At 39.2% G+C, this 25828-nt stretch overlaps 1 protein-coding gene across 6 annotated transcripts in view; it reads right to left on the reverse strand.

The window, feature by feature from the left end:
• PCGF5 (polycomb group ring finger 5) overlaps positions 1-25828 on the reverse strand; it is a 78049-nt gene that overhangs the window by 36646 nt on the left and 15575 nt on the right. For 3 of the 6 annotated variants that reach the window (XM_062579607.1, XM_062579608.1, XM_062579603.1), the window contains exons 1-2: positions 6177-6277; positions 5520-5829 (exon numbers count right to left, since the gene is read on the reverse strand). In XM_062579607.1, coding sequence (XP_062435591.1) covers positions 5520-5631 — 112 coding nt within the window. In that variant the 5' untranslated portion in view covers positions 5632-5829; positions 6177-6277. Of the gene's footprint in view, positions 1-5519; positions 5830-6176; positions 6278-25828 lie in introns of those variants that run through there. The other 3 variants (XM_062579604.1, XM_062579606.1, XM_062579605.1) reach the window with 1 other exon arrangement.

Here is a 25828-nt window from a genome sequence, read left to right on the forward strand (position 1 = left end):
GATGTAACAAATCATTTGGTATGTTTAATAAAGTTGTTAATCTACTATCAGAGAAGCTTTTCCAACATTTAAAACTTATTTTAGAAGCCACTTACTTTTAGGGAAAGTCTTTGCATAGAAACAGGAAAAAAAGAAAAAAAAGACTTTGATATACTTCACCACCTTTCTGAAAAAAAACCCATACACATGAGACTACTCCACTGTTAATTACAATCACCAGACACAGTCAAACTTGGTTCTCTTCTATCAAGACAGAAATAACAATAGTATTTGATGATCAAAAAAGACTATATGGTTTGAAATTTCCTCTTTCAAAGTAAGATGGGTCTGTTGACCTTTAAGAGCTGCTGAAAGTTATTTACTGAAGCTTCCATGGAAAGAGAGGCATGAAAACAGCTCAGCTTGCCTCTCTAACGTGGGAAGGTTTACTGCAGTTATGTTCTGTCTGGACCTCTCCGTGAGAACAGATTTTGGACCGTACAACAAAACTGAAAAACATTCAGGTTGCAAGACTGCAGACTTTCAGACTATACTTTTATATTGAAAACTCCATCTATCTGGTCATTCTCCTATGCAGATAGGTATCTCTAAACTGTGGGAAAGGTAAGTCTTCCATCACTGTGACATTAAGGATTATATCAATAAACACTGTATTTCCGGGTTATGATGCTGCTCTGTCTTAATGATTTGAAAGGATTATCTCTAGAATGCTCTAGAAAACTCTTCTTATTTGTGTTACTCAGAAGGCCCAAGATAGTTTGAAATACCTAGTTAGACATTTCACTTGCACCTCTAACACCTTTATATCTATTCAGATAATCAAGAACCTATCCTGAATCCTATCTTGAATTTCCAGGCTATGGTAGAGCTATTGTAAAGATAGATCAGATAAATATCCTCCAAAGGAAAGACAGACTACAGGTCTAAAGGGTAATTTAAGTTAAAATATCAAAAAAACACAGAGGGTATCTACAATCCTGTCCACAGAACTACCTCAGAATATACTCTTCTCCCTTCTGAAGAGTTCACTCAGGAAAAAAGTTGTCCATATGCTTCAATGGCTTCCATATTGGTATGGTAACTTAACTCATAAGCCATAAGCCATTGCTTTAAACTAGAATCATCAGGGGACAAGGACACAGGCTCAGAGTTAAGGGAGGAAATGCTGCAAAAGGAGAAGGGGGTGGGGTGGGGATGGTAGGCAACAGAGAAGGCTACAAGGTAAACTTTCACTTTCGCACTCCAAGGCTAACCTGGTGTGTCTGTGCACTACCCACAGAGCCTAAGGCAACAAACAAGAAGTATGAGAAAGTTATGCAAAGTCACAGGACCATGATGTGATTGGAACCACAGAGTCTCAGCGGAGTAGCGCATGTGACTGAAGCCCTGCCATGGATGGGTATAAGATATTTGGGAAGGACAGGCAGGGAAGAAGAAGATGGAGAGTCATTTTGTGAAACGGAGCTTATTGGCTGCACCAAGTTCCAGTATGAAACCAGACTTGCATCTGTTGAGAGCCTCTAAGTCAAGATGAGCTAGGAAATGAGTAAATGGTGGGGGTTCATGTTACAGGCTATCCAACAAGATACAAGGTGCCTGCAGCTTTCTATAACAAACTAGCAGAAGTCTCCCAATCAGATCTTGGTCTTCATGACTTCTACTAGGAGGACAATGCACTGTGCAAGCGATCTAGGAAGTTTCTAAACTGTACTGGCTGACAATTTCCCAATGCAAATGCTAAAGAAGCAAATTCTCCACCTGATCTGCTATTCATAAAGAGGAAAAAAACGGTGATGAGTGCAGCCACAGACAGCAGCTTGCCTTGTAGTGACTGCAAGATAACTGAGTTCAGGTATGGAGGAAGGTTAAAAGCTGAACAGCAGTTAGGACTCTGAATGTCAGGAGATGGAGCTTCAGCTTGTTTAGGCAAGTGCTAGTCAGAACTCCCAGGGAGGCTGCCAGTAGAAAGAGGAGAGCTGGCTGATTTTTAAAGAAAACTTACTTAGACCTCAAGAGCAAGCCAGCCCATTGTATGGGGAATTCTGGCAGAACTTCTTGGTGCAAAAGATTCATTATAAATATGCAAAATCAGAGCATATTCAAGTGGAAACAAGAATGGCCAACAAAAGGATACTTAAGGATAAAACCTGGAAAGCCAGAACTCAGTCAGAGCTAAAACTAACGAGGCATATAAGGAGATTCTACAAGCAGGCTAGTAGAAGTACTAAAGCAGTTCAGGGAAAATTGGAGTCTGTTGATGAATGAGGGAGACAATTCAGGGATGGATTATATGAAAAGATCTGAAGTCCTTAATGTCTTTTTTGCCTTGGTCTTCATAGGCAGAGCCTGATCCCAAATCTCCATGCACACCAGCATGATTTGAGGAGGAGAGGGACAACCAATATCCAGGGAACAGCAGGTTAGGGCCTACCAAAAGAAGCTGGATGTATTCAAATCTGTAAGCCAGACAGGATTCACTAAGCTGAAGGAGCTGAGGCAGATGTGAGGCTGCTTTCTGTCACTGATAAAAAATGATGGTGGTTATGGGGGATCCCTGATGACTACAGAAGGATAGTGTCATGACCTATTTAATCTGTGCGATATTTAAGAAAGACAAGAAGAAAGACCCAAGGAAATATAGCCAAATAGCCTCCCCTAACTCCCTGGAAAGATGGTAGATCATGTTCCCTTGGAATCGATTTCCATATATGTGAAGGACAACAAGGTAATCAGGAATAATCAAGAGATTTACCAAGAGCTACCACTACTGAGGCTAATAGGTGATCTAGTAAAAGCCTCATCATCTGCAGGGTAGTTACAGCAGTGATAGAACCAAACTCTTCTTGGTAGTCACAAAGTAACAAGCAGCAGTGGTCACAAGCTGTGGTTTGGTAGGGCATCCAGAAAAACTCTTTCACTAGCTAGACAGGGAAGCAGTGGAAATGGTTATTCAGAGAGGTTGTGCAATCTCCATTCTTGGAATTTAAGATTCAACCATACAAAGCCATGGCTGACCTGGTCTACTGTTGGCAAGAGACCTGTTCCACATAAGAGGTCGGCCTAGAAAACCTCCAAAGCTCCCTTGCAGCCAACATTTCTATGATCATATAAACAGTCTGATATATTTTAGGACACTAAAGAATGTTCCTGAGAAGAGTTTATTTTTCAAGTTTTATAAGCTCACACTGTGCTAAACAATGGAGAGACTCAGGAGACAGACAACGGGACATATCCCCAAGCTCACATCTAGCCCGCTTGAGCCAGTAGTTCTTAAATATCTTTGACAATTGTGTAACAGACTAGAAAAAGAGGTCTCAGTCCATAAGACAAAATCATTCTGTTGAAAGAAGCAAAACCATAAAGTACTGAGTGTGTAAAACAACTAATTATTCTTACAGAATTATAAGCATTTCCCTCCAGAGGGGGTACAAACAGTCTGCACTGCAGAAGCCTAACCTGCTCTTACTCTTCCCAGTAAGAGCTGGGCTTCAATTGTCCATCCAAAGTTTCCAAAGCCCTCATCAGTACCATTAAAAAGGTACACATTTTTCAGTGCAGAACTTACTTCACTACTTAACTTTTTCTGCAAACACAGAAAATATGAAATTAAGTACTGATCAATTTGCTTACTATTGATCACAATAGCTCTTATATGATTACCAGAGAGCATGTACATGAATACACGCTTTTCATCTCTTTCAGAGCAATAAATTGTGTTCTAGTTACTTAATGACTATACTCTGCTTCTTAAACTGTTAATATCTGCAGATTCTGGTCATTCATACAACACTTTTTTGAATTATGGCAATTACTAGTACATGCAGTACTAGTAATCTGAGACATTTGAAATGTCTCATTTTCCTTTCCAGCATTATAAACTTCATATTTTGGCAACAAAAATTACTTTTAAAGAAAGGTCACCTAACTTTCTGCATTTCTAGTTAATGACCAAATATGTTACAGTTTTTGTGTGGGGAGACCTCTGCAACCATACAGAAGCTTGATAAACTTCACTTGCACTAAGCTGGTTGTAGAGTTGGGAACCAGGCAGTAATAGAGCTGTCTGGCTCCTCAGCGAAAATCTACAAGTGGGCAAGAGCAACAGATGTTGTTGAGGAAAAAAAAAATGCTTCTTTTGCCATTATTGTTTTGTAATGGGAACAAAAGTAAATAAACAAATGAATTATCTAGACAGAAGGATACCATAATAAAAATAAGTCAAAGGTTGAACTGATTTTTGATGTCAATATATTTGCCTCTTCCCAACCTTTAAAAAAGTCACTAAAAAAGAACTTTAATGCTGTAACTTTTCCATTTCCAAATGAAAAATCATTTAGTAATCGCTAGTATACTTCTCTCCCATTTTATTTAAAGTTGTTGTAAGAACTTTTTGCTTGTCTCCTCCTAAACTTAAAAATTCCTTTACCAAATAACCCAAAGCAGAAGAGTAATAGCCCAGAACATTTTATAACTCTTGGCTGACAGGAGACTTCAAAAAAATTCAGTTCAAAATAGACTAAAAACACTAAGTTAAAAATAATATTATTATAATGCTAAACAATAATATACTATGAACAACATACAGGAATGATATGTTTTAATTTTCTATGCTCTTGATATACTAGAGACATAATTACCATAATCCAAAAATTAGCAGTAACAAGAAGAACAATACTGCACAAAAATGTCAGGAAATGCTAATAAAAGGCTCTTACTAAGATTTATTAAAGGTTTACATATTGGAAAACTACCAGAAAGTGTATGGTTTTGCTACTCTTCTTTTAAGAGGATTCAGACTTATTTGGAAAGATGCCAAACTCTCAAGACATTCTAAACAAACCATTTTCTATTCAGGAACAAATCTGAAAAATTCAAGTGTATAAGTAATTTACCTCATACAAGCAGGCCCACTGAATTTGACAGGACCATTTGTATGCTTAACATCATTCACATTAATGTTTTGGAATAGAATAACTCTTGTAATCCAAATAAGCATAAGGCAACCTAAATAGCCTTTCCAGAGCCAGTCTCATTCAAAGAGATCTACTCCTTACAAAAACGCTCTGCCAGCCTCCAAGCGCGTCTATGCACTGCGCCACTGAACGCAATGCAATACAGAGACATGTATGCTAGTGCTGACCAAACTGGTGCATCTGCACCTGTTGGCAGCGTGCATTAAGTTTCAATAGCAGCCTGGTTCTATTATCAAAATACCACACCCAACCTAATGATCTTACCTCTGATCAGCAGGGCACAGGGATTTATGCTTGGTTCTGGAGCCAGCACAATCACCACTAGCATGGGGAAAGGAAAGGGGTATCTTCACCCTGCATGCTGCTAAGCAGAGTAGACATGCTCTCAAGATGAGCCAAATGGCAGACTACTGACTAGGTCACCCCACCAGAGACTTCATACCATTCCATGCAACACTTAATAAGTAAACAAAACCCAGTACAGAATGTAACACTTCAAGGAAGTCTTACTTACAAAGGACAGATGTTTTGCAAAGTGCTACTTACATGTATGGAGGCACTCAGTTACTGTAGTTGGCTTGATAAGATAACCTTTACAGATATAGCAGGTGATATGAGGATTGAAATCTTTCACCAAGTGCTTCCTCTGAGTAGCCATTCGTGGGGTAGGGAATGCTGACAGAGTGCTCCGGGCCCGAGTAGCAAATCCGAGAGGTGCAGACGCCTGCAGTTCACAAGAGCTGCTCTGCTGCTGCGTGCGACCGGACTTCCCCAAGCATTGGATCGAAATTCTGGCGGTCTCACAGGGACAGGGCTCCTAACTCCCGCGCCAGCGTCAGGTGAGCCATTTTCATACCTGCGACACAGGTGGAAAGAGAGAGGCGCGTGAACCTGCCGGAACGACACCGATGACCGTGCCCCAGCGGACAAGTGTCGCCATAAACTTGGCGCAGGCTCCCGCGTGTTATTTATGTAACAGCAACTGCGCGCCCGGCGCCGGGAGCCGCGCTCCGAGGCGGCACGCCCGCCCCCGCGGGGCCGCCGCGGGCCGGGGGCGCGCTGACAGGTGCCGGGGCCGCCCGCGCCGCCCGGCCCGGCCCGGCCCGGCCCGGCCCGGCAGGCCTCGGGGCCCCGCGGGAGGGAGCCGTGCCCGCCCCCGCCCCCCTCCGCGGCGGCCCCGCGCAGCGCGGCGCCCCCGCCTACCTGGCGGAGCCCCGCGGGCTCGGGCGGGCGCCCAGCGAAAGGGAAAGGGCAAGGGCACAGGCAGCGCGGCCGCCGCCCGCCTCCCGCCCCGCCGGGCCGCCGCGGCCGGTCCCGGGGCGGGCGCGCAGGCGCCGCTCCCCGGCCGAGCCCTGCTGCGCCACAGCCCGCGGCGCCGCTCCGGGGCGCTGCGCCGCGCCGCGCCGCGGCCGGGCGGGCGGGGCCGGTGCCCCCGGCCGTGCCGGGGAGAGGCGGAGGGCGGCGGCGGCGCGGCCGGGGCGCCGGAGCTGGCGGCGGCAGGTAGCGCCGCTGCCGGCGCGGCCCCGCGGGCCAGGGCGGGCTGCGAGCCGCGCTCCCGGCGCCGCGCTCCCGCGGAGTAACTTCGGCTCCTGCCCCGGGGGCTCGTGCTCAGGGCCGCTCCCTCTGCCTCCCTCACCCGGGCTTCCGAGAGCAAGTGCAGCAAGTTAGGCCCAGGCGCCACAAACCGCGACACGTGTGCTTCCCGGCAGCGGGGCTCGCCGGGGAGCGCTCTGCGGCTGCTCCCCCGTTCGTAAAAATACGCTGTTATCGGGAAAGTATTAATGAAACTAAAGCTGCCCTCGTGGTACTTTTCAGTTGCACTGTTTCTATAAAATTTCTCTTAAACTTACTTTAACAAACAGGGCGAGGGATTTCCTGTATTAACTGCAATACCAGCTCATAACAATTGCTGTGCGAGGTGCTTGCTCTTCTATTCCACATTCAAAACGCTCATTTTGCCTTGGCCCTCCTGCTCTGCCCGCCTTGTTCCCCGGCTAGGTGCTGCCACCGCCGCAGCTGCGCAGGCCGCGGCGGCTCCTGCCCCCCGGTCTGCTTCTGGAGTAGTTACCCTCCAGTCCCTCTCCGTGGACATCAGTCCAATTGCAGGGCTGAGGCAGGTGCATTGAAAACTTTTATAATTAAAGCTACAGCTCAGTGGTGAGTCCATGATAAATCTGAAGTACAATAATTCAACAGAATGTGTGTATTTTTTTCTAATAAAATTTTCATCTTGAGGTGCGATCCCACAATATGAGCAAGCATTTATGAAGCTAAGAGCCTTGTGAAGCAGCAGCACGTGCTATAGTTTATTTAACAGAGTTGTATTTTGATAGTTTTGGCCTTTCACTGTTAACTACTGTTTGCCATTATTATACCATACCGCATACTCTGCCAAGTTTACATTAGAGAATACTGAATTCTAAAAGACACAAAATATATGATGAAAAAATACAGTAAAGTGTTCTTAATTTAAATATTGAGTAAAATATAAAGAAGAACATGTAAAATTTTATGAATACTTTCAATCATTCTTTTCTTTAGGTATGTGAAAAGAAGACACCTAAGACCCAGTTTTCTAAAGCTGTTTCTCTTACATTGTGGACAGCCAATAATTCCCATTTGGGAATGTTTTTAATTTTGAAAATCTGTCATCCTCACAAGCTATGATGTTAATTTTTTTCTTTAAAAATTCTGAAATGAAATTAAGACACTGAGGATGCACGTACTTGAAAGTGGAAATTGCAGAAAGTACTGCACTACTGAAAAGCAGCATTTTTTAATGAATGTTACTCCTTATGAAATGTATTCCTAGGATAGTGAAGAAAAATTCTTGTTCATATAACTTACAATTTTACTTATCAAACTGAGTATTTTAATTAGTAGTCATATTTTGTCAATTTAGCAGCAATTGACATTTTTCAGAATGAGCATGAGAGTTGCCCTGCTTGAATATGGACTACTGCAATATTAAATTGATGTACATGCATTTAAAACAAGCAACTGCTGATGCTTTCTCAGCTGTTTTGAAATGACTGAGACCTGTAAGATTTGGATTCCAATTTGAGTATTTCAGAACTTTGTTTATCAAATCTCCCTATTGAAAAAAACATTTTCTAAACAAATTTATCAGCTAGGTTTGTGTTTACACAATAATGGATATCCAGTGTTCTATTCAAGCACATTATAGATACAGTATTATTCTACTGTTTAGCTCATATAGTAATAATTGAGCAGCAGTTGTGGTAATTACACACACAGATTCCCACAAGCCTTACAAAATAAAGGAAAAAAAAAGTAGTGATAAAAACCCCTACATTTTTTAATAGGTAGTGTGGAGCAATCCGAATGGTATTCAGAAGAAAGCTACAGCATTCATCTTTACTGAACACTGAATCTTTAGATGTTCTGATGGAAATGCCATTTTATTCTGACAGCTATGACTTCTAAATCTTGAGAACTTACTTGAAATTATGGCATATTTACTCAGGTAAGAAAACATACTAAAATATAACCTCTTTGGGATCTTCTGTTTCCAATGTTACATCCCCTACCCAATGGAGCAGTAACTAGAAAAGAATCATACACTACTTTAAGCTGGACGGAACCGTTGGGCGCCACCAGCCCAGGGCCTGGCTCAAAGCAGGGCCAACTTCAAAGCTAAGTCAGACTGCTCAGGGCCTTGTCCAAGCAAGCCTGGAATATCTCTAAGGATGGCTAATCTACCTCTCTGGGCAACCTGTCACAGCATTTGGCAATCCTCACTGTGAATTTTTTTCTTTACCTCCAATTGGAATTACCTTTGCTGCATCTTGTGCCTTCCCCATGCGTATGAATAATTTACTAGTAAAAAATAAAGTTAATTTAACTTTTGCTATTATTATCACTGTCTTTACCATTATCTTGGGATCATGTATGATATTTCTGCTCAGTGTTAAGATTTGCTAGGAAATGGTAGGAATTAAACCATTCTTGCCCCCAACTCATATTCTTGAAAAGTTTCTTTACGTTTCTATCAGTGGTGTTTTGTGTTTTTACCATGAGGACTTCCTTTCATTCCTACTAATCTCTGTATTAGATGCTAATTAGATTAGATTAGCATATAGTAACACTTCTGTGATACAGACAGCATTTCTTTCGTTATGTTCATTCTCTTTCTGTATTCTAAAATTAAGTAGCAAAGCCGGTTCCAAAATGCCCACTTCTGTATTATTATGCCATTGACAATTAAACATGTAAATAAGAAAAATCCATTCAAGATACATCTTTAGAGTAGGGCAAAATTGTGTCACAGTGTTCCAGCTTTCTAAATTGTTGAACTAATTTCAAACAATTTTGAAAAAGTAAGAGAAATCTTAAAGTAAGCTTCGACAGGTTTTTTAATAATTGGCTGCTGCTAGAGGAAAGAGAATCAAATTAGTGATTCTACTAAGGGCAAAATGGGCAGATACATATTGTGATACATTTTCCTGACACACTGAAATACAGATTAGTTCACACTCTCTTCCTGGTCAGAGAATCACAGAAAACAAGGAATGAGATTGTAGCGGTGCAAGGAGGAGACTGTAACAGCAAGAAAACAAATTGTAATTGTGAAATAAAATAGAATAGAAATGGCCACTAGCATGAAGGAGACAACTTAATTTTAGACGCTTGTAGGCAGAGGCTGAGGAGGAAAAAAAAAAATTCTATTTTTGAACATATTACCAGCTGACCATTAAACATACTGAGAGGGAAGATCTCCAGACCAGCCTGACATACCTCCCTGCAGTTTACGAAGTTTTAAGAACTGTGGCTATAATCCTCATGGTTATTGCAAATTTAAAAATACCAGTCTATCACAGAAGAATTCAAACTATTCAGCTAAAAGCAGCTGTAAATTTAAGAAATGGGCGTGATAGCTATAGTTTAAAAGAATATTTCCCTTGTGTCGCCTTGATCATTTTGTCACTATTTTGTATTTTTATTTTGAAAAATAGTTTTAAAAGGCATGACTGTATGCATCACATACAAACATTACCAGAAACTTCCCAAAGAAAATGGTACAAATCGTTAAAATATTGCTTTTCATATATGCAATTCAGTAACCCTAATGTCCAACTGTGTGAACTACGATCGCCTGCAGCTTGCTTTCTGTTTTTTAAACACACCAAAATTTTAACAGAATAAACTGCCATGCAGCCAAGCTAATTCTTCATGTGAGAATGACCTAACTGACATTATTTTGATTTCACAGACAGTCCTTCATTATGGCATAGAACCTAGCATTGGGCCACAGAAGTATTTTTTCTCCTCTTCATATGTAATTGATTTTTGGTGACAAGGTGGAGAGCGAGGGAGGTTTACCTTTGAACCATCAGAGATCGCTCACAGATACTGATGCAACAGCAGGCAGGGTGCAAACCTGTATAATCAAGAGGCTTTTGAGCATCCGTTTGCCTACGTGCTCAGTATTAAAACAATGATCTGAGGTGGGGTTAGGAACTGCAGGAACCTAAAATACTGGTGGTATCTTTAATCGCTCTTGTTTTTGTCTTATGGCACACAGTAGTTTCTGTGGGCTTTGGTCTTCTGTACTACATTAGGTCTACTTTAGATTTTTACAGAGTGTTGAAGAAATGTTTTGTGGCTTGTGGTACGTTCTGTAGGCTGGAACGGAGTAGGCATTACTTCACAGTTGCCTGTGATTGTGGGGAACCAGAGTCAATGACCAAAGTAGTCCTTTACAGTCCTATGTTTTCTATAAATTTATAGCAGTTGTATGGAAGTACTTACAGTGAGTAAACATCACACTTACACTTTGGTAACAGCTTAAAGATGACCCATAATTTTAAACAACCCAACTTGGTTCTAAATCGGCTGCTTTCCGTGCACCACAGTGATCTTGCATGCTCAGAATTACTTTTGGTCATCTAGTTACTTCACTGCCATTGCATCATTTGTTAGACTTTCTCTGAACTCATGGAAGTCACACCTGTGTTGCCATTGCTATTACTGTACAATCTCTAATACTTCTTAACTACTTATCTGTATTGCCAGTTCAGTTTCCTCTTACTCTGCTCTCTACAATATTATAACCTGCTTATTCTGTGGCTTTTTCAGAGAAAATCTACTCAGCAGTTAACATCTCAAGTCTCCTTGCTACTGCACAATGGTAAAAATAATTAGTGACAGTCAAAGCCACATTATCAGAAAAATTCAAATTCAAGTAACCTGAACAGGCCAGCCTGAATAGAGCTGCTGCCTGCATGGGCAAGACTGATTCTCCTCCACAGATATCCAGTAGCTGTGGGTCACTGGGCAAACTCTTTGTCAACTCAGTATCTATCCTTCCAGAGAAAAAGTAGCTCTCTATCAGCATAATCATATGTTCCACACTTTCTACTCAGCTCTCAACAAAATTTATACTTTTCTGTAAGACATTCTAATGGCTATCTGCTGTAATTCAGTTACTTTCTTTAAAAAAAAATTCCTAAGCTTTTGTCAGCATTATATTTTTTCTTTCATTTGCTACTGCAAATTATTTTTCTTGATTTTTTTCTCTGAAAATATCAAAGCTATTTACATCAACATATCATGCAGCTCAGCTATACAATAATGTGAATTATTCAAACAGTTTTGCACGACAGGGTCATCTTTCAATCGCTTGAAGATGAAAAAACAAACTATAAAAAAAGAACCTTCCAATGACTCCCTCTAAAACTGTTACTTGTTTCTTGCAGTTGAAAACTGGTAAGAATACAAACCAAATTTTATTTCACTTGTCAAACAGCTTCACAATTATACTTATGCAATCAACTTGCACTACAAATTAAAAACAAGACTTGCTACTAGATCTTAAGTAAAAACAAATTTACAACTCCAGTAAGTTCAGCAAAAACAATCCTCAGGAAATCTACTCATGCCAGTTATGATGGCACAACTAGCAAACAAAGAGGGTCAAAACAAAACAGAAAAGTAGCAACCATATTGCCTCATCTTTTACAAGATAAATTAATGATATTCAAAATGTCCTTTAATCAGTTTTCATCAGAAGCTGTGTTTCCAGCTCTCTGATGAATAAAACCTTTAACTTCATTAAAAAAATGTAGGATGGACTCCATTTCATTTGAACTGTGTAGGAAGTCTCATTCATGGGAACCATCACTTTGTCTGCCAATTAAAACAGTAGACTTAATTGGAAGAAGCCTAATATAGAGAATAATGAATTTCATTTTTTTTTAGCTTCCTAAAATAAATATACAATGTTTTCTCGGGTTAAATTAAGAGAAAACAGAGGGCAGACCAAGATATTGCAGCCTTGGCTTCACATACACATATGATTTTTTTTTTAGCAACAATTTGGCATATGTATTGAGTCAAATTCTGTGAAGCCCCAGGGTCCATATGATCTAGTCCATCAGGTTATGACTATAGTCACAGCGGAATTTGGCTTATTGAGATATATAAAATCCCATTATCTTCATATTTCCCTAAGATTAAGCTTAAAGAGAAGCTCTTTAAACATTTGGATGCTTGTAGCAGTTACCAGATGAGAGTTGCTCCAGATAACATTTTATTGAAAGCCTTATCTTGAAATATTAATACTTTTTATCCAATATACTAATGGAAAAAGATTAAACAAAACTGATACTTTTAATTGATTCCTCATTCGAATAATATGCTAGTTGTAGGGAGAGAGAAGTTCAGGACTCTAGCCAGAAGCTATTCTCCAGCGAACAATCACTCCTCAGACCATAGCTTTCCAGTTATGAAGTCAAATTAGCCTAGCAAGTTGACAGTGCTTTAACAACTTTATCCCCGTGACTGCAGTACATCATGAAAGTCTGCATAAGCAGTGCCTACATCTGACATTGTCATCACCTTTCTGAGTTTCCTAGAACATTGATTTATAAAATGTAATTCTCAAGTATAAAAAAAAAGTTTGAAATTTTATTATGAGTACAAAATCATGGCATTCAGACTGTTTTTAAACAGGATATTCTGATTTGATGTGCATTTAATCAGCCTGAGCACTAAGTCAACCAAAAGCTGTGAGACCATGTTTACCACCCCTCTCATGTTTACCAACCCTCTTGCATCTTGAGCTTCCTCTCTGTAATGCCTGGAAGTTTGGGCTCAGCACTGTGCTGATGAGATCACGTGGCTTTTGGCTGACTAAGCTATGTCCGTGGGGGCTCTGGACAGAGCAACACACAGTCTCTCCACAATACAGTATACACAATCCTGCTCTTAAAAAGCTATAATTTCTGAGTTTGTTCTCAAATTACTAACTTGTCCAATCTCATCAATTAGGCAGAATCATGAACAACTTTGCTAGGAAATTCTGTAGGAAGAAAATTATGGTAAGAAATGTAGCAATACTTCAGGAGCTTACATGCTTTTGAGTCTAAGAAATCAGTGGTTCAGCATAGTACAGGCAAAGCCTTGCTGCAGATACCATTGCAGATGTATCTATACTTAGATGGTGAATGAACTATGTTTATATTTCATATTTAGGCCCTGATTGTAGAAACGCTACCATTAATACTCCACTATGCATGCCCACTGCCCATGCCAGTCCCCAGTTCAGCTCATGTCATTGGGTGACTACTCCCACGCGTCAAGCTTAGTATGTCAGTCCATGCAGCAGTGCACCTGTATGTGTAACAGTCACGCTTTATATTTCAAAAAAGAGTAATAAAATGAACAGAGAGCATGCATCGTTCTTTACTATTGTTCTGTGCTTCACTGTTATTTCTAATCCGTCCTACTTCAGTTCCAAATCCTCTAGTTAACTGTCCAACACTTTGGATTCTAAGAGGTGAGAGGAGATTGATTTCACATCAATCTCCTCTCATCTTGAGGTTCTCAACTTTTTTTTTACAGTATCCACTTAATTAAAATAAAAACCCTCATTCTCCAAGACCTTTCACAATTGATAATGAATTGAGCTGCCAGTTAAATACATTTCAAAAACATTTTTCTAAAGAAGATGATAAACCGTGCTAATTGTAATCATACAGTATCTGACCTTTCCACATTTCTACATCCTGTTTACACTCCGCTAAGTTTTTTAGACATGGCTATTTTCTTCAATACTGTGATACACTTACATTCTACAGGTCTAAAGCTAGAATGTTTCACCTATCAATTTATACAGCAGATCTCCCTCCATTCCCCAATCTAATATTCTTCCTTGGTAGGCTTTTAAGAATAAAAGGCATAATACTCTTGAAATGGTTTGCCTTTATCACAAATACATGGACTGGAATAGGAATTTCTGACAGGGTATTGAGCTTATGCAAACTTGTTGATATATATAACACATAGCCTGCTCATATCATCATCATGCTGTCTATTTAATAATTCACATCTAAATACAAGACTTTAGTTGCCATAGCTTAGTAGGAATAAAATTAAGGAGATTTACATTTTCCTGCTGAGAAATCTGGAACGCTGTCTAGTGTTTTATCCTTATGTCTTTTACACTTATCAGAAATGCTGGTGCTGTCATAAGCCTTCATCAGTAAGGAACTAAAATATGTATTTTGGGGTTATTTGTCTTTTACTAAGTAGCACTTACCAAAATCATTGTTACAAAATAGGTCAAAACCAAGTACCTTTAAATAGAGACTGCCAATTTACACTTTTATCCAATATACTTTAAATCTATTCTATGATTTTCTCCACAGTATCTGTTGTACTGGGGAAGCAATTCCTGCCCCCTCCTCTTTTTTAATATGTAGATAGTGTAAAAAAATGACAGGAACAGTTGAAAACCTCAAGGTGAGATTCTTCAAACTGCTTTCTAATAAACTAATAAAGATTTTACACTGATGTTCTTTATTCAATAAAGATCAACTAACAAAATTTAGTTCAAAGAGGGTCAACAAGTTTCCTGAAAACTACAGCTTGTGCCACAGTTAATGTGATGCTAACAAACTCACGTAACAAAGACTATTATAAAGAAAATAAATGGACAGTATATTGTTTCGCAATAGATAAACTACAAACAGCAACTTATTTTGATGAAGGAAACCAGCAGCCCTGAAGTTAGTAGTCTAAGATCACCTGTCTAAAAGTTCAGAAACATAATTTCTACTTAGTAACAACTGCAATATTATTAATTTTAAAACTGATATCCTCACTCTGAACATGATCTCTCAATGAAGTTATTGCCCAAACCACTGGTGCTGATGGAAACAGGAGACAGTTTAAGTGGTACTCAGTGCCCAAAGAATAATAAACTTGTAACTGCTTAAAAGAATATTGCAATTTATTTAGCATAGACGAAAGATGATGAAGGTCCCAACTGCTTTGATAATGGTCTCTTATTTAAAGCCACAAAATACAGTAATCTTAGTCAGACAAGATGCAAATATTGACCATAAACAGTAAAAGGTAACTGCTACTCTACCACATCATTTTCTCCCGCTCTTTATGGTTTTTATCCCACAAATGCTTAAAGGGCTATAAAGATGATTAAGGGACTGGACCACGTATGGTATGGGAAGAGGCCAAGGGAACTGAGATTGTTTACCTTGGACAAGAGAAGGCTCAGTGGGGATCTTATCAATGTTTATAAATACCTGATGCAGGAGAGTAAAGAAGACAGCGCGAAAGTCCTCTCAGTGGAATACAGGGAAAGGAGAAGAGGCACTGAGCACAAACTAAAACACAGAAAATTCAACTTAGACATCAGCAAAAACTTCTTTTACAGTGAGGGTGTTTGATCACTGGAACAGGTTGCCCAGGGAGGCTGTCGAATCTCTATCCTTGGAAATATTTAAATCCTGACTGGACAAGATCCAGAGGAACATGCTGTAGCTCACCCTGCTTTGAGTAGGCAAGTGGGACTAGATTATCTTCAGTGGTCCTTTCCAACCCCAACCATTCTGTGATTCTGTGAAGCATTCTGGCCTCAAGATTTCAGAATAACTTAAGTATGTGCTTCCATGTACAGGTTCAAAATTACCATAGATCCTGAAGTGTATTCTACCTCTGTGCACTTCTGAAAACCATATATATGTATATTTAAGGAAAATTTTCTAATACTTTCTGAAGACAAATTTCTGAATATAATAGTCCTAATCCACTCAAAACAAAAACTGAAAGCATTCTTGACTTCCACAATTAATTAACAGAACATCCAAGTCTAGACATAAGTGTCTCTGTGCTTTATATTGAGCTGTCAAGACATCATTTTATTAAGCAATTAATTTTGAAAATGTTCAATAATAAACTGCACATTTGCAGATTGCATAAGATAATTTTATTTCAGAACACCCTATACCTTGAAAACAACCATGAAGAGCAAAGTAGGGTATTAGTATTCAACCTGTAAAATGTGGTTATCTTGGAGTCTGTGTCCTGTTCATCTTGACAAATACTTAAATCAATTTGCTGATAAAAATTCTGTTGAAATACAGTTGAGACTAAGAGTACCAAATTAGTAATTTATGTAAAATACTTTATAAGGGATGCTGTAATCATCTGATAAACACAATAGAGTTCACCCTACACTCTGAACTTAAAAGAAATCTGTACATGTGTTAAAGGCAACAGTACCACCGTATTTATAAACAAGCTTACCTATAGTATCAGTCAAGCAATAGCCTTGTGGGATCATTACAAGCTACTTAGTGTAATCCAGGACCACAGACATTTCAAAGCATTTTGGTGGTATTGGCTGCTCCTTGTGAAGTAACATCAGAAAACATGCAACTAGAAACATCACCATTGCAATTAGTGGGCTAACTGCAATTCAGAACCCCTGACCACTTTGAGTGCCTGCCTCCTACTGCAAGGCAGAAAAAAGGACACATTTTTCATTTTGCAGTCCCCAAATGCTGGTGTGTGGTGAGCGTCTGCTACAGACCACTGGGTCAGAAAGAAGAGGTAGATGAGGTATTTTTCAGACAACTGTAAGAAAGCTCATGTTTGCAGGCCCTGGTCCTCACGGGCAACTTCAACCACCCTGATATCTACTGGAGGAGCAACAGGGCAGGGCACAAGCAATAGAGATTTCTGGATTGCACTGAGGGTAACTTCCTGGATCAAGGAACCAACAAGGGGAGACAGTCTGCTGGACCTAATTCTTAAAAACAAAGAAGAACTGGCCAGGGATGTGAAGGCTGAGGGCAGCCTTAGCTACAGTGACCATGAGATGATGGTGTTCAGGATCCTCAGAGGTGGGAGGGAGGCGTTAAACAGGATCACAACCTTGGGCTTCAGCAGAACAGACTTTGGTTTGGTCAGGGATCTGCTTGGAAGAATCCCATAGGATATAGCCCTGAAGAGAGAACAGAGGAAAGAAAAGGGGAGGGGTGATTTTTAAGTATCACATCCTTCAAGCTCAAGAACAGTCCATCCTGACAAACAGAAAATTGACCAAAGGCATCAGGAAGTCTCCATCGATGAAGAAAGAGCTTCTGATAAAGCTCGAACATAAAAATGAAGCATACAAGAAGTGAAAGCAGGGTCAGGTGACATGGGAGGAATATTATAGAAACTGTATGAGCATGCAGGGATGAGATTAGGAAAGCCAGAGCCCATCTGAAGCTGAATATTGTGAGGGATGTGAAAGGCAGCAAGAAAGGCTTCTACAGGTACATCACCAGCAAAAGATGACTAGGGTAAACATGAGTCTACTACTGAATGGGGTAGTGTCCCTAGAACAAAGGGCATGGAAAAGGCCAAGATACTCAATGCTTTCTTTGCCTCGGTTTTTACTTGTAAGGCCACTCTTCACCACCCCAGATGGTGGAAAAATGAGACCAGTGGAAAAGTCTGGAGCAAGGCAGTCTCCTACTTGGTAGAGAACAATCCAGTTAGGGAGCATCTAAACAGAGCAGACATACACAAGTCCATGAGATCTGATGGGATACACTAAAAAGTACTGAGGGAGCTGGCCGATATCATTGCCAGGCCACTCTTGATTATCCTTGAAAGGTCACAGTGATTAGGGGAGGTTCCTGAGGACTGGAAGAAAGCAAACATCACTCTATCATCAAGAAGGGCAAGAAAAAAAATCTGGGAGTATAACCAAAGGGAAGGTGTTGGAGCAAATAATCCTAGAAAGCATTTCCAAATGTAGTAAGAACAAGAAGGCAATTGGGAGTAGTCAGTATGGATTTATGAAGGGGTAATAATGTCTGACCATGCAAAGGGACCTTGACAGGCTGGTGAAATGGGCCACCAGGTGTCTTATAATGTTCAGCAAAGGAGAATGTAAAGTCCTGCACCTGACAAAATAACAGGCCCATGCAACAGTGAAGGCTGAGAACTCACGGACTGGAAAGTTGCTTTGCAAAAAAGGAGCTGGGAGTCCTGCTGCACAAGTTGAACATGAGCCACCAATATACCCTTGTGACAAAGAAGACCAACAGAATCCTGGGTTGTGTTGGTAAGATCATTGCCAGCCGGTTGAAGAAGGTCATCCTTCCCCTCTATTCAGCAGTAGTAAGAACACAGGCGGAGTACTGCATCCAGTTCTGGGCTCCCCAGTACAAGAAAGATGTAGGCATACCAAAGTGAGTCCAGCAAAGGCCCACTAAGATGATTATGGAAATGGAACAGCTGTCACATGAGGAGAGACAGAGAGCTGGGACTGTTTAGCCTGGACAAGAGACGATTCAGGGGGAATCTTACTAATGTGCATAAATATCTGATGGGGAGGGAGGGAAGCAAAAAAGACGGAGCTAGATTCTTTTTGGTGGTGCCTAGTGAAAAGACAAGAGGCAACCAGCCACAATTTGAAACACAGGAAATTCAACTTGGACATTAAATAAATAAATATAAAAAAATTAAAAAGCTTTTCCCTGTAAGAGTTGTTGAACACTGGAACTAGTTGCCCAGAGAGGTTGTGGAGGCTCCTTGGAGATATTCAAAACCCTACTGGATGTGGTCCTGAGCAACCTTCTCTAGGTGACCCTGCTTTGAGCAAGAGGTTAGAAAGTAGGTGATCTGCAGCACTTTCAACCTCGAGATTTCCGTGATTCTGTGAAATACTAATCAAAATTACTCAGTTTGTTGTATGTTCACTATATATATACATATATATATATATGTATGTATATTCTAGGCTACCTGTGTCCAGTTAAGTCTAAATCGTATTGAAGGTACATGCCATAGTGAATGCTGGGGTCTTGCACGGTCTTGTCTCCTGACCATGGAGATGAGACCTGTTGAGACTGCAGCACGGAAAAAAAAGATGTGCTGAGATATGACAAAAACATATACACACTGATCTGGGGAAAAAAAAATACACCCATGGTGATGAAACTGCCCTCAAAAAGTATGGTATTGTTCATCTAAAATGAAGGCAGAGAAACATTGTGAAAAATTTAACAAATGTGTAGGTTAGCCATATCTAGCCATTCTTAATACAGGGATTTTGGTATATGTACAATTGCCTGAGATGTTATGCAAGGAAGGCTAACAGCCTAGTGTCACTGCTCTATACTTCTATTTCACCAAATTTATCTTCTGAACGGGAACAGCTGGGCCAGTGTCAAGCTCCAGTCTGAGTGGGTGCTCCAGGTAAATCCACACTTCATATCAGGGAGACACCCAAACATGTACTGGCTCTGTCACTCGCTTGCCTGCATTGTTGGGGGACTTGACCCCTAGGATCCATTGTGGTGAACATCACACAGCTGTGGGGTTTTCCTAAAATCATGATAGATCAGTATCATTATATTACAGAGCACCTCTGAGTCTACTCACATTTACTCTGTGATTTGTCTGATAACTTTATATTATGAAGAAGCTAGCATACATCCTAAATGATTTAAGGATAGATTTACCATTACCATAACCTTCCTCGAATAGTGTAAAACAGAAAAAGTACACAGTCCTGTTAAACTGGGTTCCTAGCTGCTTTGTATGTCCCAGCTTCCCTCTTCTTTCCCATCATTCAAACTTTTCCCTTCATCTTGTTCCTCCTACCTTCCCCTGCTTCTATAAATTGCTACATTTGTTAGACACACCCAAATTTAACACAGAATATAATTAACAAATTTACCAGTAAGCTTCTAGAATATTAATTTTGTATTTAAAATATTATGGCTTTGGGGCCAGGTGTTATTCCGTGTTTGTCATATGAAACAGGAGACTAAATACTTTTTGAAGAGGAAAGCTCAACAAGCTCAAGTGGCAGAATATGGAACTCTGCTTTATCAGTTAAGTTATATATTCAGTGCACTACCTGACCTTTCAACACTTACAGCCAAATTTCCTGAAGAAGTTAATAATTTCAGAAGTGGGAAATTCATGCAGGAAATGGGATCTTGGCAGAGGAGGTTCAGAATAAGAAAGAGGGAAACTACATTTAGGGTCTGGGCTATGCAGGGAAATCTGTGCAAATCTCTATTTTTCCAAATTTTAATTATGTTTATATTTTGCTGTTTTCAAAGCACCAAGAAAATCATACTTCTTGGGAATCTTGGAGTGACTGTCAGATGGTATTGCTCATAAAACAGCTTTGGTAAGCAGAAAAGCCACAAAAGCATGCCTTCTGTACAAGCAGTCTTTTGTAGGTAATAGAAGAATCTGCGTCGGGGAAGGCCAAGGGAAGATAGAGATTTGAAAGCTTACTTCTACAGCACAACAAATCAGAAGAAAATCTGAAGGCTGACGGTAGAATTTGGTAAAGGAAGAAAACAAAAGCTGAGCAAAATAAAACAAAATTGGAAAGAGAAAAGCAATTCTACTCTTCAGTCTAACTAGGTCTAGTAAGAACAGAAGTGGACACGCAGTACATCAGCACACCCTAGTCACATATGGGTCCAGGTCAAGCTGGGAGTCATTTATTGAAATACTTGACACTATTTTTATTGCTGTTTAACAAAACTGGCTAGATTACACTTACTACAAATATATCCATTCTGCAAATACACCTTCAGCTGCAGTGTAGACACATTTGAGATTCCATCTCCTCTAAAGAGCCTAAACTGTGTGAAGAAAAGCATGCATTATTGAGTTCATTTTGCAGAAAATAAAATGTTTCTAGCGAGTAACCTATGAAATTTCTAATATGAGCAACAGAGACAGACATGAATGCCTAGGAATTAAATCTCCAGCTCTAAAATTCCAGTGCAACATGTTAATCACAATACTACTCTTCATCTTAAAGTTCATTTGACATGCATTTAATTAAGACCTGATCTCTGAGGTGAGAGATTTTATTTTGCATAAATAGTCATACTGAACACTGTATATACATACTGTCTTATTTTGCTATTAACTCCTGAAAATAGTCCAGATTTTTGCAGTTACTTTTAGAACAGGAGTGGTAAGAAATCAGAAAGATAAATCTCAAATTTTCATCATGTTAAGGCCAGGATAACACTTTGTAAGCTAAGATAATTGAAGATAAAAAGATGGATTATTCAGGAATCCATATCTTATATTGTATGTGTGTGTGCATAATCTTACACACATGTAAAATGTGAGTGAAACAAAACTGTTTTGACTGCATTTTTGCATTGCTTAAGCAAAAGTAAGTGACCATTTAAGATGATAAAAAAATCAGACCCATCAGCTCATCTGTCTTTTTCTTATTAACATCTCATGAACATGAATATGGCTATTTATACAACCTAATTCCACACACTCCCTCCATGACTTCCTGAAACAAGTTATTTTTATGTCTTTCTAATTTAATTAAATCTGCTTTTACCACTGCTGTGACGAAGAAGTTGTTGGGTACTATACATCTAGTACTGATACTGCTTTACAGCTACATATTAGTAAAAAGGAAATAAAAATGCATAGTTCCACTCATTTCTAAGACACAGTTAAAATAAACAATAGCTGAAACAGAAACATTGTCTCATTTACTATTTGTAACTAACTGAAAATATTTTTGGCCAAAAAAAGAATATTATCACAGATTCAAGTACACATATATTATACTCTGCAGCTAGGTTTAAAGAGAGTATCTCCATCATTACACTCTATGGAGTGTGGTTAGAAGTGCACCTGTAAAGCAGAACTGCCTAATCCTAGTTCATGCGGGCACAAGTACCACAAAGTGCCAACAGTTAGGAGCAAAGATGTGAAGTAAAGGGTATCAGCAGTGCCTGCAGTAGGTTGCCAGCTCTGACTGGACAAAGTGTCGGTCCTAACTCCTGGAAAAATTCCTTTGTGAGAAAATTCCAGCACAATGTTATCAAAAAAAAAAAAAAAAAAAAAAAAAAAAAAAAAAAGATGTACTGGAGGCATAGAGACACTACCCTGAAAGGAGACCTTTTTCAGCTGTAGTCCGAAGTACTGAAGTGATCCTCTGGTCTACTAATCTGTTATACCCTTAATCTGGGAGCCATGAAGATTGCAATACAATCTCATTGGTGTTCTTCTATCTTTGAGTATATGGTTAGCTTACAATGATCACTGCAGATGCAGAAAGTATTCATACAAAATGCCAAATTTCTATTCTTATTTATAGTTCTTTCCTCAGACCTTCCAAGAAGGGGATGGTTAGGTACTGTAAGTACCTCCTACTCTGTCTTCTAAAACACTTCAAAACTTTCTGAGCATCCAAGTGAATGCTTTACTTCAGAGTGGAGTCTGACTCATTTCACTAACAGCATGCGAGCAGAAATGATGAAGAAAAAAGGTTTTCATGCACGATTCAAGCATTGTTATGGAAAGAAAACAGCTCACATGAGGAATGCTAGACAGCTTACATCCCCACAGACTCTGTATCAGTAAAAATAACAGCTACCTTTTTGCTCTATTCCCAAAACAGCACTGTTAGTAAACCTGCAAAACTCTTAGGAGGTTAGAGCAAAAAAATAATTCCAGTTTCACTACAGACAAATGCCAAGTATGATCTTTCAGAGCTAATTTCTCTATAAAAGGAATATGGTATTCTAGACAGGAATAGATGGAACACGACCTTTAGGCAGACCATCCAAAAGGCTTCTGCACAAGAAAATAAACAATCCATTTTGAAAAAGTTGAGCATAAAATACTTTCCAGGTATTATGCAATGCAACAACTGTATAAGAAATCTCTTTTCTGCAGTAAAAGGAGTGAGACAGAAGACTTACTGCTGTAAGTATGAATTTGTGTCCAAGACAAACCTAAATTCTTACTTTTTAATTCATTCAAGCCTTGAATAACTTTAGTGGAACACACTGCATAAATATGGCCAAAAAAACCTGACCACAGATTCACAATAAACATTAAAATGTTTAATACTATCATCATTATCTCTTTCATTTTAAATATTAATGGAAGATGTAGTGTTTAAATTCCTGTATTAGATGTCCATAGTGGGTTTTTTTTTTTGAAAACCAGAGTACAGAACAGTTGTTTATAGACTTCTTACCTAGAAATGACTGCTAAAATTTAGCTCCAGTTCTGGTGTACAGAAAAAGATTTCAGCTTTCTTACTGCTTAGTGTTTCACTAGAACTTGTTCATTAATCAATGTCATATTTGAAACAGCAACACAAAATGCAAGATCTGGCATATGGCATACATGGTATAATTAGTATTGTGATCTTCATAAGGGTGAACATACCTTTCACAAACATATTTAAAACAACACAAAACCCAAGGGAGCACATGTAATTATACTACCTAAAGCAAGAGTACATTATTGTTTATGGCTATACTGCAAATCTCAAAGCTTTTGGAGAATGTGTGCCCCTTTTCAAAAGAAAAGAACGAATAATCTCAAATAGAAAATTTAAGATAAGAAAATTGTTGTTTTCCTTTACGCCGTACTTGCTAGTATTATTTTCACTTTGTAAGTGGACATTAGAAAGAAAATCCATCACCAAGTTTAATCATATCCCTTTAATCATGAGATAGGCTTCCATTTTTCAATATGCCTACATATCTAATATTAAATCAAGCTGTACCTCATATCTTTGATGTGGAAATTCCGTGTCTAAGTTAGATATAGTCATGACCTCCTCCATCATGAGGACTATGAAATGTGTTCAAAAGCATTAAAGATAGCTATTAAAGACTGTCATCTCCCTTCATGACAAATATTTTGCTATTCAGATGCTTTCTATAGTTTTTGTATTTCTTAATTTGATGAAAACCCTCTAAAACACTTCCTTGATCACATTGCTAAATAAAGTAATTTACAAAATTAGTTGCGTCCTAGCTTTCTGCTGCATTAAGTCAAGTGACTTACGAGGATGTAGTGAGAGTTTATACATATGCTAGTGATGCAGCTGAGCTTGCATTTACCTTACAACCGGAAGGACACTCTCCCAGTTCTCCATGGCCAGATTCAGATGTGTGTTGTACAGCTTGACCAACATTCGTACACACTTCTGAAAGATGGACAGAATGTGGGAGTGGGCTGAGTGCCAGATGAGCTACTTACACAGACGGCATCCAGCTCACGGTCTGTAGACTGCTTATAGGTTAATGCAGTCATATGGGAATAATTTTGTGTCACACTATGCATTGATTCATTGATGGGTTGACAACATACACACTTTTAACATAGTACTCAAAAATAACACAAACAAGACCCCAAACAAACACAAAAAGTCTACCAAAAGATGGCTGTCTATAGCACATGCTTCTCCCTTTGCGGGGAGGATATATTAAGAGCACGTGACAGATGTTAGTCACATTGTTTAATACACTGTTGGAAGGTGTTTGTTTATATGACAGTAAGCACAGTGCAAGAACCTAAACAGAATAATGACATGATCTTACAATAGATATTTATAGTAAAATAAGATATTAACTTTTTGTCAGAATGGGAATATACTAAATGGAAATGATAATCTTTTGATGTGTCATCATCACTGATACTTGCTACCATTCATATTTGCTGAATATTCTTAATGTCCTTTCAGCTAGCACCAAAGTGCTGTGCTACATCAAAAGTAAAAAAAACCTTTGGAATAGGTATTTATACAGAAATTTTATGCATAAAATATAAATCCAAAAGGAAGGGCTATAAGTTAGAAATTGTTGCAAGCAATTTTCCCTGTTGCTGACTTTTTGTGGGATTTGAACCTATGACTTTTAGCTCTTACAATCAACACTGCATCACTGTATCACATATGCAAAATGTTGTCTTTTTTGTCAAAAAAAAACCAAAAAAACAAGCAGGCAAAAGCCTTTCTCAAAGGCTGAATTTAGAATACTAAGTTAGGGCCTGAGCTCTACAAACCTCTGAAGCACACCTGAATATCTCACCAAACCCAGTGCTCTCTAACAGTACCTGTACATGAAGACAGCCAGGCAGACAGGTAGCTTCACTACTAGGCAACAGGACTGCAAGGACTTAGCACCGCTCTGATTTTTCAGTTTATGGGTAAAGCAGAGGTATGTTGAAAGAGAAGTGGACCGTACAGAGGGTGTCATTTTCTTACAGCAAACTGAGTATCACTTAAAGGAGCTTCAAGATTACATTTGAGGCAATGCTGTTTCTTGCACACCACTGGAATATAGTACAGAGGTGGCTTAAAGAATGCGGTTATTAACAAGGAGTTCTGTTGATTATGATAAAGCATTTATTTTCTAGCAATGCTATGAACAAATCTGCCAAAAAAAAGCCAAGTAGCAGCTTCAAAGATAAGAATCCTGATTTCTCAGGATTCACATGCACCTCTGAGTTCTACTTGCACAGAATATACTTTTGCATTACTTTAGGAAAGCTAGAGTATACACTACCACACGATTTTTATTTTTGCTAATGTTATTATTTACAAAATAAATATGGGAAGTTCACTGACACCTGACTTACTTCTTTCAGAAAGGATTCCTCTGAAAAGCTTTTCTTGGACCATTCTATATGTTAGCCAGTTTGCTTTTGACAAATAATATATCTTTGTATCTGTTGTTAAAACAACACTTCTTTTATATGTTTGTTTTTGAAGAAAATAAAAG

This window comes from Rhea pennata, chromosome 7 (genome assembly GCF_028389875.1).
Source record: "Rhea pennata isolate bPtePen1 chromosome 7, bPtePen1.pri, whole genome shotgun sequence".
In the NCBI taxonomy this organism is placed as follows: domain Eukaryota; kingdom Metazoa; phylum Chordata; class Aves; order Rheiformes; family Rheidae; genus Rhea; species Rhea pennata.